The sequence below is a fragment of the Myotis davidii genome, unplaced genomic scaffold (assembly GCF_000327345.1).
Source record: "Myotis davidii unplaced genomic scaffold, ASM32734v1 scaffold524, whole genome shotgun sequence".
NCBI lineage: Eukaryota > Metazoa > Chordata > Mammalia > Chiroptera > Vespertilionidae > Myotis > Myotis davidii.
This window is the reverse complement of record NW_006299263.1, coordinates 1,618,462-1,631,282: the sequence shown is the minus strand read 5'-3', so window position 1 is coordinate 1,631,282 and position 12,821 is coordinate 1,618,462. Positions and strand designations below refer to the sequence as shown.

Sequence of the window (12,821 nt, the reverse complement as noted above, 5' to 3'; positions counted from 1 at the left end):
AAATGCAGGCATATAGGCCTAACCAATGGACACTGACAACGGGGGGGAGGGCAAGAGCGGGGGGGGGTAGAGGGTAACGTGGGGACAAGGACACATATGTAATATCTTAATCAATAAAAAATATATTAAAAGCAGTGATACAACAAAAGCCCTTGCAAGAAACTGCCATCAAGAGCAGGGCAGGAGAACACTGGAGAAGGCAGTGAAGTTGGGGGCTGCAGGTTTTAGGATGGGAGAGATCACAGAACCTGTCTGAAGGCTCAGAGGAAGGAACCAGCACAAAAAGCTGAAAGTCCAGAGAACAGAGATGGAGATCCCTGAGAGGGTTATAAGGGGTGGGTCCCAGGATACTGTTGGAGAGAAGACAGGAGGAGGAGAAGGAGAGGGCGGACAGGAAGTAGATACAAGGAAGAACAGTGAAGGAGGAGAGGAAGAGAGGAAGTGCTAGATGTAGAGACATTTAGAAGGAAGTTTAGGTGACATCAGATAGGAGATGAGAAACCATGAATTAAAAAGGACCTCCCATCCAGCCAGCATAGCTCAGTGGTTAAGTGTTGACCTATGAACCAGGAGGTCACAGTTCAATTCCCAGTCAGGGCACATCCTGGGTTGTGGGCTCAATCCCCGGTGTGAGGCATTCAGGTGGTAGCCGATCAATGATTCTCTCTCATCATTGATGTTTCTATCTCTCTCCCTTCCCTTTCTCTCTGAAATCAATAAAAATATATTTTTTAAAAGTAAATAAAATTTTTAAAAAGGACTTCCCCACTAAAAGGTTTGGAATCTAACAGAGAAGTACTACTCCACCATATAATTGCAGTCTTTTACAGAAGGGTAGACAAAAGTAGGTTTACAGTTGTTCATATGAAAAAAGACATGCAGGTTATGATTATTACAATAGCTTTAGTAACTCAGAAGAGTGTTGCACTGCACAGTGCACTTAGGCACAATCTCGTAATTGCTCAAATTGCCGGCCTTCATTGTGTCACATCCTTGCAGTACTTGCTGCACTCAAGCACTTTGGTACAGAGTTCTTTATTGTCATTGGTTTCTTAACATGCTTCTCTTATGCAGTGAATCACATCACCCACAATATGCAGTTTCTGTGAAAAGACTTTATCTTTGACAACACCCAAAAGACGTCCACTGGGGTGAGAGGTCTGGGGACTGTGGTGGCCATGCCACTGGCTCTCATACACCTGTCCACCTGTTGGGTACTTACAACTGTAAATCTACCTTTGCCCACCCCTGTATACACTCAGAGATCACATTTTATTCTGCTTAAAACATTTTAATTGATGTTTTCTCCTAAAGAATATGCTCAATTCATAATGGAGGAGACAGAGGTCATTCAACTAGATCGGGTTTTGTGAAATAACTCAAAACTACTTGAATTCCATCCAGCCTTTAACAAAATTACGTATCAGTGTGGAAGAAAAAAATCCCTCCCTGGAAGAAAAACACAAGCCCTAAATGATCAGGTTAATTCACAGTGTGGACATAAGAAGTAGCAAATACACAGTTTGACATTTGGTCTGCAAAGAGAGGGGGGGAAAGCATATTAAAATATATAGAATAAGCTTTTCTGATCCAAGAAATACTAAAAACTCAGTAGTTTGGGGAGGTGGGGGTTGGCTCCGATGATTTGTAAATATCTAGAAGAGCCCAGATTTTGAAGCCCTGAGGACACTTGCTAAAACTCAGAAATTTGGCACTAGTCTTTGCACACGATTTGGGTTTTCTTTCAGAGTTGATATCTTACCAAATACAGCCATCTGTGTTCCCTCTGGGAAAGGTTCAACTGTTCTGTTGCCATTGACATGATGTTTGGCTATAAAAAAAAAGAAAGAGAGAAAGAAAGAAATGCAAGTTAAGTATAAAGTTCTACACACATGCTAACACATGTCATTAAATGTGTCAAAGAGCCTGCTTCTCATTTTTATTTAGAAATGACACCAAAGCTTACCCTCTTATGACAGTTTCAAGTATTGTGAGTTTGATCTTTTATAGAAGAGCCTAGAGATAGGCTGTGCAAACATGTCATTTTGCAAATGAGTGTGCTGAGGCCTGGCCTTGGGCAGGACTATGCAGAAGGTGGAGGCAATGCCAACCCAGCCTGAGAGCTCCTGCCTCCTGCCAGAGGGGCCCCACGGTGCCAGGCCATCCCCCGGAGAACAAGGGAAGCTCCAGCTTCCAGGGGGGGGGGGGTGGCTTCCACCAAAGACCCAATCAATAAAGTGAGTCATAACGACAGCAGGGTCACATTGAGACCAACTTTTCAAGAACGTATCATTTCACTACAGTTCAAGCACTGTTCTCAGGAGCCAAAGATACTCACCTTCTTAGAGGCCAGACAGACACTCTAGTGCAGAGGTCCTCAAACTTTTTAAACAGGGGCCAGTTCACTGTTCCTCAGACATTCCACACATGCGCAGTGCGGGCCCGGGATGAGTCGGCTGCTAAGCAGGACAGGCAGCGGCGGCAAAAACACCCGGCGGGCCGGATAAATGTTTTTGGCGGGGCGCATGTGGCCCGCGGGCTGTAGTTTGAGGACCCCTGCTCTAGTGCTTGCTACTGCTCTTCATGCACCCTGGTCTCCTCCACCAATCATCCTCCCCATCCCAGTGCACATCAAGGACTTAGGAATGAAAAGTGACCATGTGATTGTTTTCCAGCATTAATTTGTTCCCATGACACCAAACAGCAACCAGATCAGGAATATCTGAATATGGTCCATCTATGAGTATTTTAATAGCATTAGCAACTTTTGAATATGGACATTTATATTAAAAATGCATAAGAGAAGAATGGCTAGAACGCTTTCACGTTGCCTCACGTAGCGCATATATTTTGATGTAATGGGTCACATTAGATTTATTGAACTCTGGCAAAGGACTCAGCACTAAAGCTAGGCTCTGAGAGGTCTGGGGGGAGACTATGACATGTTTTCCTGCCCTTCAGGAGGGTAAACACATTCAAAAGCAAATTTTACCAGAAAGCTGACAATTATGTGCTAAGTCCTAGAATGAGGACTAAAGGCAAAGAGTTCACAGCACAGGGCCAGTCAGTTGGAAAATCAGAGCCAATGACCTGGGGGAATCACAAGTTGTGTAGAGTCTTAAAGGAGAGGCAGGACTTGGAAAGGCAGAGAGTGCAGAAGCAACTTTAGTGAGAACCAGGAGTAGATGCAACCAAGAGTCTAGGGCAGTGGTCGGCAAACCGCGGCTCGCAAGCCACATGCGGCTCCTTGGCCCCTTGAGTGTGGCTCTTCCACAAAATACCACGTGCGGGAGCGCACTTACAGTGCGACTGAAACTCCGTGGCCCATGCGCAGAAGTCAGTTTTCGGAAAGGAGATAGACAAAACAAGTACACAAGACGAGTGTGGATGGGAAGTTTGAAGGGGTTGACCTCAGTGAATGTATCTCAATCAGATTGAGGACATTTTTAGCAAAGGCCAACTTAGGAATCCCTAATTAAGTTAATAACAATGTACCTACCTATACAGTTTAAGTTTAAAAAATTTGGCTCTCAAAAGAAATTTCAATCTTGTACTGTTGATATTTGGCTCTGTTGACGAATGAGTTTGCCAACCAGTGGTCTAGGGCATATTAGAGGTAATATGCTGAGAAGCAATGGCAATGAAAGACAGATTGACAGGCACAGACAGGGTCATGGAACTCCAACCAAACCCTTGGGAGCCCTAAGCACCCTCTGCACCACCACTGTAGTCTTTTAGAACCTGAAGGCTTCTGAAGTTCAGTCCAGTTTAGATGATCCCTTTGGGATACTACTAGTTCAGGGGCTCCCACTCTTCCTAAGTATTTGTGGCACTATCCTAAGAGAAAACCTGAGCGGGGAGTCGGAGCCAGGCCAGGTGAACAAGAGAGCAAGCCCTACAGTAATCTCTAGGCACTAATTGGCACAATTAGTAAATGCAAGGTGAAATGTCAGGTGGCATGGGACTTTATCGCACACTCACTCATATGGTTAGGACCACTGGTTACTGAATACAAAGGAATGTGATGACACCCCATGTGGAGGTCACAACTCTGTTCTATGGTGAGCACTCCACAGCCTTGCCTGTGGTTCCAAACATCTTCCTTTATACACATCAAGAGCTGCACACCTATTCAAATGCACTGACCCACTACTCCCACTCAAAAGAATTCAACCTAAGAAAAATGCCACCTAGAAAAAAAGCATGATATGCATAACAATATTTATTGAAGTATTACTACTTTTAATAATGAAATCTTAAAATCAACTAAATATTCAAAATAAAGAAATTGCTTATAAATTTATAATCCATGATTTCTCAAAAACATGAAATATTATGCTACATATTTTAAATACAGCATCTGATAGATATATAGGAATGAGGAAAAATATTTGGGATAATGGTAAGCAAAAACAACCCTATTACACTCTGGATGTAGATTATAATGACAACTAATTAAAATGTGAATGCTTATGGGGAAAAACTGCCAGAGAAACATGCAAAACTGAAAATAACTAGGGAAATTATGCAAGATGTTTACCTTTATTAATTTCCTTTGTCATTGTTAGATTCTTATTTTCTAAATGAAAATATAATTGCTTGGATTTTTTTGTAAAAAATCAACAAATTAAAGATTTTAAAAAAATTTTCCCCAATACTTGGTTTCCCAGGATAGTCCATCAGACCTCATTTACAAACCAGTACACATTTACAATAGAAAGTGTAGCCTGTTTGACATCTGGGACAGCTCAAAAGCACCTCCAACACAAGCTGACCATCCACTCCAAACTTGACCTTCTTCCAGCATCCCAACCTCTGGGCATAGGACGGCTATCCTCCTACCCGTTCTCTCCCCCTTACCACCCACATCTAATCTATCACCAAATCTAGCTAATTCTGCCTTCCAAACATCTTTAGAATAACTTCTACTGCTTCGCTACACCACCAAAACCACTCCAGCCCCAATTGTTGTGGCCTCTTGGCCTGGAGTCCTCCAAGTGTCCCTACACACCCTCTCTAATTTGTTCTTCCCAGTGTAGTCACATTGCCTCTGAAAAGAAAGTATAACTCTGGTTATATGACACAAACTCCCCAACCTCCTCCCACTGTGGCTTTCCACTGCATTGAGGCTACGTCAAAATTCTGACACAGGCCCCACATGCTCTGCTCACCTCAGCCACACTGCTCTCTTGGAACCAACGACCTTTGTCTGCAACACTCACCAGAGCTGCACCTTATACTTCGTCGCTATTTGGATGAGTAGACTGTAAGCTCAGGGAGGACAGGGCCCGAGTCTCTTTTGGCTCACCACATCCACAATACTAGCACGGTATGGGACATAGCATAGTATTCAATACACTGTTGTTAACCAACTAAGGAAGACATAAACAGTTCTAAAAGGACTCTCTTTAGCCATTATGAAAGAGATATCATTTCATTCACTAAAAACATCTCTCTCTTTATATGTACCCTAGAGGCCCAGTGCACAGATTTGTGCACTGGTGAGGTCCCTCAGCCTGGCTTGGGCCCTCTCACAATCCAGGACCCCTCGAGGGATGTCGGACTGCAGGTTTAGGCCGGATCTCCACAGGGATGTAGCAGTGCACAAAGCAGCAGGTGGCTGGGGAGGAGCCCGAGCCAGGACGGGCACTGCTCCCGCTCATCCTGGCCCCGCTGCACCTGCCACTGCCACTCGGTTGTCCTGCCGTGGAGGCAGGAGAGGCTCACACTGCCGCAGCTGCACTCACCAGCCGTGAGCCTGGTTTCTGGCTGAGCGGCACTCCCACTGTGGGAGCCCACTGACCACCAGGGGGCAGCTCCTGCATTGAGCATCTGCCCCCTGGTGGTCAGTGCATATCATAACTACTGGTCGACTGGTCGTTCAGTTGCTTAGGCTTTTATATATATAGATGTGGCCCTCATACAAAAATGATCATTAAAAATGGACACTCAGAAGTGTCCCCAGCCATATGGCCTAGACAAAGGGACTCCTTTGTTCTGCTCCTTAAATGTCCACTTCCCTCCCCATTCACCTGTTCTCAGCTGAGAAGGCAGAGTACTGGTGGAGGTGAAAAGACTAGAAATGCTAACTGGAGAGGAAGGTGAAAGTTCAAATGCTATTCTCTCCTTACTGCTAAGGTTACCCTGACCTTGTTTTATCTTTTATTCTAGAGCCTGAGCCCAAAAATAATAGTGTCTGTAAACTGGATTTCACATTTCCTTCTGAACTGCAGCCCTAGGGGGACAAAGACAGCCTTCACCAACAAAAGACAGTACAGTTTCAGCGGCTAAGGACATGGGCTCTGAAAACGAGGCTGGCTTGGAATCTCAGCTCTCCCGCTTCCTAGCTCAGTCACTTAGCCTCTTTGTGCCTCAGTTTCCTCATCTGTAAGTTTCCTCATTGGTAACAACCTGGTGGGTTGCTTTGAGAATTAAATGAATTAACATACATAATGCACTTAGAACAGTGTTTGGCACATGGTAAGCACATAATGCACTTAGAAAAGTGTTTGGCACATGGTAAGCGACTTAACTGTTAGACTAGTATTATCATCTTTGTGTGAACTTGATTTTTTATAAGATCTGAATCAGGGATAACAAATACATGGCACTTAGTTACCTCTCCTCCACTTCCATGCACATGACAGACATCCCTAATCAACCACAGCATGCTTTCTCTAACCCCAAATGTGACCACAAAATCCTTTCTCCTCTTAGCACCCCAAAGAATCTCTCATGTGTGCTTAAATCATTTTGTTATTCCTGGTCTAAGTGAATAAAACAGAAAGATGGCACAAAGAAAGAAGCCATTTTCCTTCTCATTTCTGCTTGATAAATTTCAATAAGACAGACCGAAAACTATAGGTAGCTTTAGGGACAAAAGAATGGGAGGAAATTTGAGTGCTCCTTTCTATTCTATGATGAGGGAATGGTGAGTCCTTAAGAACTGAACAGTTGCAGTGCTATTCCTGGAAACCAAGGCTGAACTTCTAAGAGCACTTTCCCATTGAAACTGTGCTGAGGCTAGTAACTGGGAGCCAAAGAACCAGCGATCCTTTAAACACATTTAGGTCAAATAAGATTTGGGGGTGGGAAGGACTAACCTGGGAACCCAATGAGCATTTATAAAACTTTTTTTCATAATTAGTTGGACATTTCACCAGAGAAACAATCACATTGACTAAATAGAAAAGTCACTCATTGACTGGGTACTAACTATTGATTACCAGCAGACCATGAAATGGGACAGGAGGGGCTTTCTGACAGGGACATCTGCTGCCTGGCCACAGCAGGGTGGATGCTTCCAATCTGGCTGGTCGGGCAGATGTCCCTACCCCTGCTCCGTGGGGACACGGCCAAGGCCACATGCTCCAGGAGGACAACCTCTGATGATGGCCAGACGTGTCCTCAGTCAAGGGTATATGAGGACAAGGAATAGATTTCCATTAATCTTGAAAGCCCAGTGCTGGAGGAGCAGCAAGGTTAATTAGAGCAAGATTGGGCCAAAGTCAACTATTGGAGAGATTTTGAAGGGGATTTGGGGGGCATGTTCAAAAGCTTTAGAAGATAATACCAACACTGTTTTTTGCTTTATTTGTGTATAGCTAATGTACTTCAAATTTTATGACTGTTTTCTTGCTTGAAAAATACAATAAAACTGTTTGATAATGAACCCTTAATAATGCAAATTCTGACACAAACCAACCAGTGATTAGCTGTATTATGAACGCAAACCGAGTTAGCTAAAATTCCTATCTTCTAGGTGAGGGGGGATTGGACAGGTAAAAGGCAGGGAGGTGGGGGCTAGAGAGTGGTCTCTCAGACCCTCAGTATTCTCCTGCAGGTCCAATCTCCTCCAGATTGGGTGACCATAGCAACACTACCTAATTGGAGATTCTAGGAACAGCTACTGTTGTCCTGGGAGTCCTGGTCAGCTGCTGGACCAGGATCATCCCTGTACTGGTATAGCCTCTTATCAGACTAATAAAGCCTCACAGCTGCAGGTCAGCTAGCAGTGCAAGCCCCTCCCAGTCATGTTATTAACCCCTTAAAAGCCCAATCCATGCTTATCATTGTTACTATCAGTCATTCATGCTGCTATGAGGCTTATCAGGGATTAGGTTCAGTTTGAGACTGATGTAAAAGTATGTTTATTTCACTAAAATGGCAATTAAAACCTCAAAAAATATGGTGTCACAGTCCCCACCACTGTCTGTTCCTTAGTGGCTCTTTCTCCAGGTCACTTACTCCTGGTGTCTCAAGGTACAAATTAGCCTGGAACAAAGTGGGGTTCATATTTGGCCCACGGCCCTAGCTTTTCAGCTGCCTCTCCTGTCTCCAGCAGAGGTGCCTCGGTCACACTGATGGAGCATTCTGGGCCCTGGCTGGCCAAGGTGCCCTCCACCCTGTTGTGAGGATGATATGATGACTGTGAGAGCTGGAGTCCTGAGGATGCACCTGTCATGCCAGTCACTCAAATATAGGACAGGTGCACTGGGAGAGAATAGATAATGGTCGTTCTAGTCACCTCTGCCCCGAGGGACCTCTCTCGGGGTCCCTCGGTTCTATATTGTTTTTGTCTTTAAAGTTCGTATTATTGGGGGCCATGGTGTTTTAAGGTGAAGTTCAACCTAGAGTAGGTTTTGCCCCCAATGGTGTGCTCTGTATGTGAGGAGGGAAAGATGGGGAAGTTACATGGTGGTGGTCCAGTTACTGAGAGGACGTTACTCAGTGAGGGCCAACTGAATCTGCGCTCCAATCACCCTGTGTCCGAGGAAGCCTGAGTCCTTCTTACTGAAGGATGAGGTGCACAACTAGAGGCAGGTGGAATCTGTGGCTGGCAGAGGCTTAACAGAGTCCCCAGTAAGGCTATAGGGAGAGTGAGACAAGTAGTCCCCAACTGCTGTGGGCACCCAGAGGCAAGCATTGCTCTCAAAGCTCAAGGAGAAAAAGAAGGTCAGCCCTCACTGTATATAAGTGGGGGCTGCCCTAAAAACAAAAGATATGCTATGGACAAAACGTAAAAATTAGATGGCTAGAGTTCAAGTTGCAGCTCAAAAAAAAGAAGTCATATATCATTCGGGATTACATCCTTATGCTCTGACCACTGTCCTTCCTTCAGTGAATTCCATCCGCCACCATTATTCTCCCTGCTCCCTTTGCTCCCGGTACAGCAAAACTAAGATGCATCTCCTGGCCAGTAAAGAAGCCGACAGCCCTGCAGGCAGCCCCTGCACCTCCCAGCAGCCCTCTGCAGAAGAACTGAAACTTCACAATGTGAAGTTCACAGTATGAAGTCATAGCAGGATGGGGCAGAACAGGCCATATGTAAACCCCAGCCTAAGCTGGAGTTGGAGAGGCATAAGCTAATACTGGTGGGTAGGGTCTTTGGCTCATGTCCACTGGCAATTACATTTTGAGTAGTGGGAGCAAAGATAAATTTCATAGACCCTACACATAAGGAGATCCATTTAATCAACAAACTTGTTAGAGAACATTAAGGGAAGATTTCTAGCTAAAAGAGTGAGGCAATGAAGATGAGAATGTATTTTAAAAGAATAAAGCACTGCCCTTGCCGGGTGGCTCAGGTGGTTGGAATGTCGTCCTATACACCAAAAGGTTACAGGTTTGAATCCCAGTCAGGGCACATACCTAGGTTTCAGGGGTTCAATCCCTGGTCAGAGCACTTATGGGAGGCAACTGATGGATGTTTCTCTCTGACTTCCATGCTTTTCTCTTCTTTCTCTCTCTCTCTCTCTCTCTCTCTCTCTCCTCCTTCCTTTCTCTCACTCGAAAACAATAAAAGCATAGCCTTGGGTGAGTATTTTTTTAAAAAAGAATAAAGCATTAAGCATAGGGCCTTTTTATTTTTCATGATGCACCTGCTGTCTTTTCAGAGGTCTGCTCAGTGCACAGACCACAAGCATGACTATGAACTTGCAACATCAATGCCAAATGCACACACCCTCATACACAAGTCCTTTTCTGCTCCTAAGAGAAACTGGTAGAGCATGATCCTGCTGTGTCGCTGAGTTCCATGAGGCCACTAGATTGCCCTGGATAGGGAAGGAAAGTGACCACAGGGTGCCTGCAATTAGAGTGCAAGAGGTAAGCCAGTGGCCCTAAAAACCAGCATTGGATTTAGTTCTGCATGCTCCCAGGCAGGCTTCCACAACTCTATAAAAGACAGCGATTCCACTGCCATAGAGAAAGTGGAGAACGACAGGAACACACATTACTCATAAAAAATTTAAATATATAAATAACAAATAACCACGTGAATAGATACTCAACCACACAATGGGATACTATTTTTAATTCATGAAAATGGCAAAACTTACAAAACCAATGCTGAATATGGATGAGGGAGTAGGGAGCCGGGCTTCCTCAAACACTACCCATGGATGTGGGAACAGCTGCAATCCAGTTGGAAAGCAACCTGCAAATATGCATCAGGAAAGTCAAGAGCATTTAAGTCCTTGACCTAGTAATTCCAAGTATAGGTATGTACCTTAGGGAATAATCAGGATTAAGGCAGAGCTATCCGAAAATGTTTACAGCAGAATTGTTTACAACTGTGAAAAACTGTAAACCACCTAAATGATCCAACAAAAGGGAGATAATGAAGGAATTGTGACACAGTCCTAAGGTGGAATATTACATGGTAATTTTTTGGTATTGTAATTTTAAAAGTATATCATAAAAAGGTTTTTCCATGCATTGGGAAATAGTAATAATACAGAGCTGAGCGAGGAAAAGCAAACAAAAAAAAAGAGAGTATCCTACCCAATTAAGAACAGAGGCACAGAAAAATGACTAGAAGGAAAGAGGGTCAAAATGTAATAATAGCTACCCAAATATGCTAAGCGATACGTGATTATTCTTTCTTCTTTACACTTTCGTGTACTTCCAAATTTTAAAGCAAATATTTTGTTGATAACCAGTCAACTATAAAAAGAAAAAGAAAAAATTACAAAGCAAACTTGAAAAAGAAGAAATCTAGATCCTAACAGGTATATTTTCATCTTGTAAAAATCTAAATGTTTTCCTATGAGTCCCATTCCTGTTTGTTTGTTTAATAGAAAGAGCAAGAGGAAGCATAAAAGCTCCCTTAAATGAAAATAACCAATGAGAGATTATTTCCTGCTTGATCACATAACGACTCAGCACGGGGCCCTTTTTCTTTCCAGGTTCGGGTCCCTTGAACTCTATTGTTTGCTCCTTAAGACCCTGCCCCTGGGTGACAGGGCTGGAGCTTTCAGGGACTAACTCAAAGCAGCCACATGGCTGGCCTATGAAATCCCGTCTGATGAGGGCATCTCAGACCTTGTTCCAGACTTGGGTAGATTTCATGAGCTTATGATGTCCTAGGTCAGTGATTCTCAACTTGTGGGTCGAGACCCCTTTGGGGGTCGAACGACCCTTTCACAGGGGTCACCTAAATACATCCTGCATATCAGATATTTACATTACGATTCATAACAGTAGCAAAATTACAGTTATGAAGTAGCAATGAAAATAATTTTATGGTTGGGTCACAACATGAGGAACTGTATTAAAGGGTCGCAGCATTAGGAAGGTTGAGAACCACTGTCCTAGGTAGACAGCTGTGAGGGAAGGGGAATGAAGGTTAACAGAGGGACTCGGGAGGGGGGATGATGCATATCTACCCCAGTAAGTCAAGGCACAGGAACCCACATTTTGCCTAAATAACATCACAGTTCAGAAAATAGTTATGGAACACCAGTTACATGCCAGGCACTGGGCTTACTGTTGAGTAAACAAAGATAGTAAGACAATGCCCTCTATTCATCCTACAAGCAGCAATGGCCCTGCCCCACTCTTGGGTTCTGCTAATCAGGAACACATCCCCAAGGCTCCGTGTTAGCAACACTGCCTGCAGCTCTTCCACACCCTGCTACCCAACTGTTATCAGACTAGCACGAGTTCCCGATTCATATGACATTAGCCCAGTAAAAGCATTCCATCATTGTTCATTTTGCTTTAGGAGAATTCCATGCTTACCTTCGTAATGCAATGGTATTAACTACCACATGTAAGAGCATGTCTGATAAGCATATAATATTAATTGATGGAAATTTTTCACCTGACTTCTATGAAACCTCCCTGCCACCCTCTTACCACATGTACTTCCTAATGACTATCAAAATTAGATAATCTTGAGAATAAAAATTCCTTTTAAAATAAAATTCTTTTAAGGATTAAAATCTTCATGTCAGTCTCATAAATGTGACATCCCTGTGAATAACAATATTGAAAACAGTTGTCCTGAAAATTCGGCTGTAAATAAAAACTATTTCCTTTCATTCTAAGGTACATTATTTCCTATTGATTCTAACCCATATTTTAGACTTTTTAGAAGAATGTTAAACATAGCTATAAAGTATTGCAGAGAAATCATACTTTTTAGTATTGCTGTTAAAAACACCGCCTTTCAAAGACCTGTGGGGAGCCTGGCGGCAGGCTGGCACTGCTTAGTCTGTTACACGTGGATGCAGCAAAGTTATCTACGTTCTCGCCAGCATTTGCTGATGTCAGTTCAGCCACATTAAAATAATCAGTGTTGTGCAGTATCCCAGGCCTGCGAATGTAATTAAGGCATAAGACCCACAGACATATTTTCTCATCCTATCAGTTTTGTTATCACTTTGAAGCCTAACTGTATGCCTCTAACACCACTAAAACCAAATGTGCAAATGGTTCTATACACCACACAGAAAGGTGCGCAAAGCTCTAGCAAAGCACAAAGCATGCAACAGAAGGTCTTCTTTCTTCTTCCTAGTGAACTTGTGCAGCCTTCA

The 12,821-nt window shown here is 43.6% G+C and overlaps 1 protein-coding gene across 3 annotated transcripts in view; it reads right to left on the bottom strand.

The window, feature by feature from the left end:
* Positions 1-12,821, bottom strand: part of MSRA (methionine sulfoxide reductase A) — a 388,021-nt gene that overhangs the window by 231,599 nt on the left and 143,601 nt on the right. For all 3 annotated transcript variants that reach the window (XM_006774771.2, XM_006774773.2, XM_006774772.2), the window contains one exon: positions 1,763-1,831. In XM_006774771.2, the coding sequence (XP_006774834.1) occupies positions 1,763-1,831 (69 nt within the window). The remainder of the gene's footprint in view (positions 1-1,762; positions 1,832-12,821) is intronic.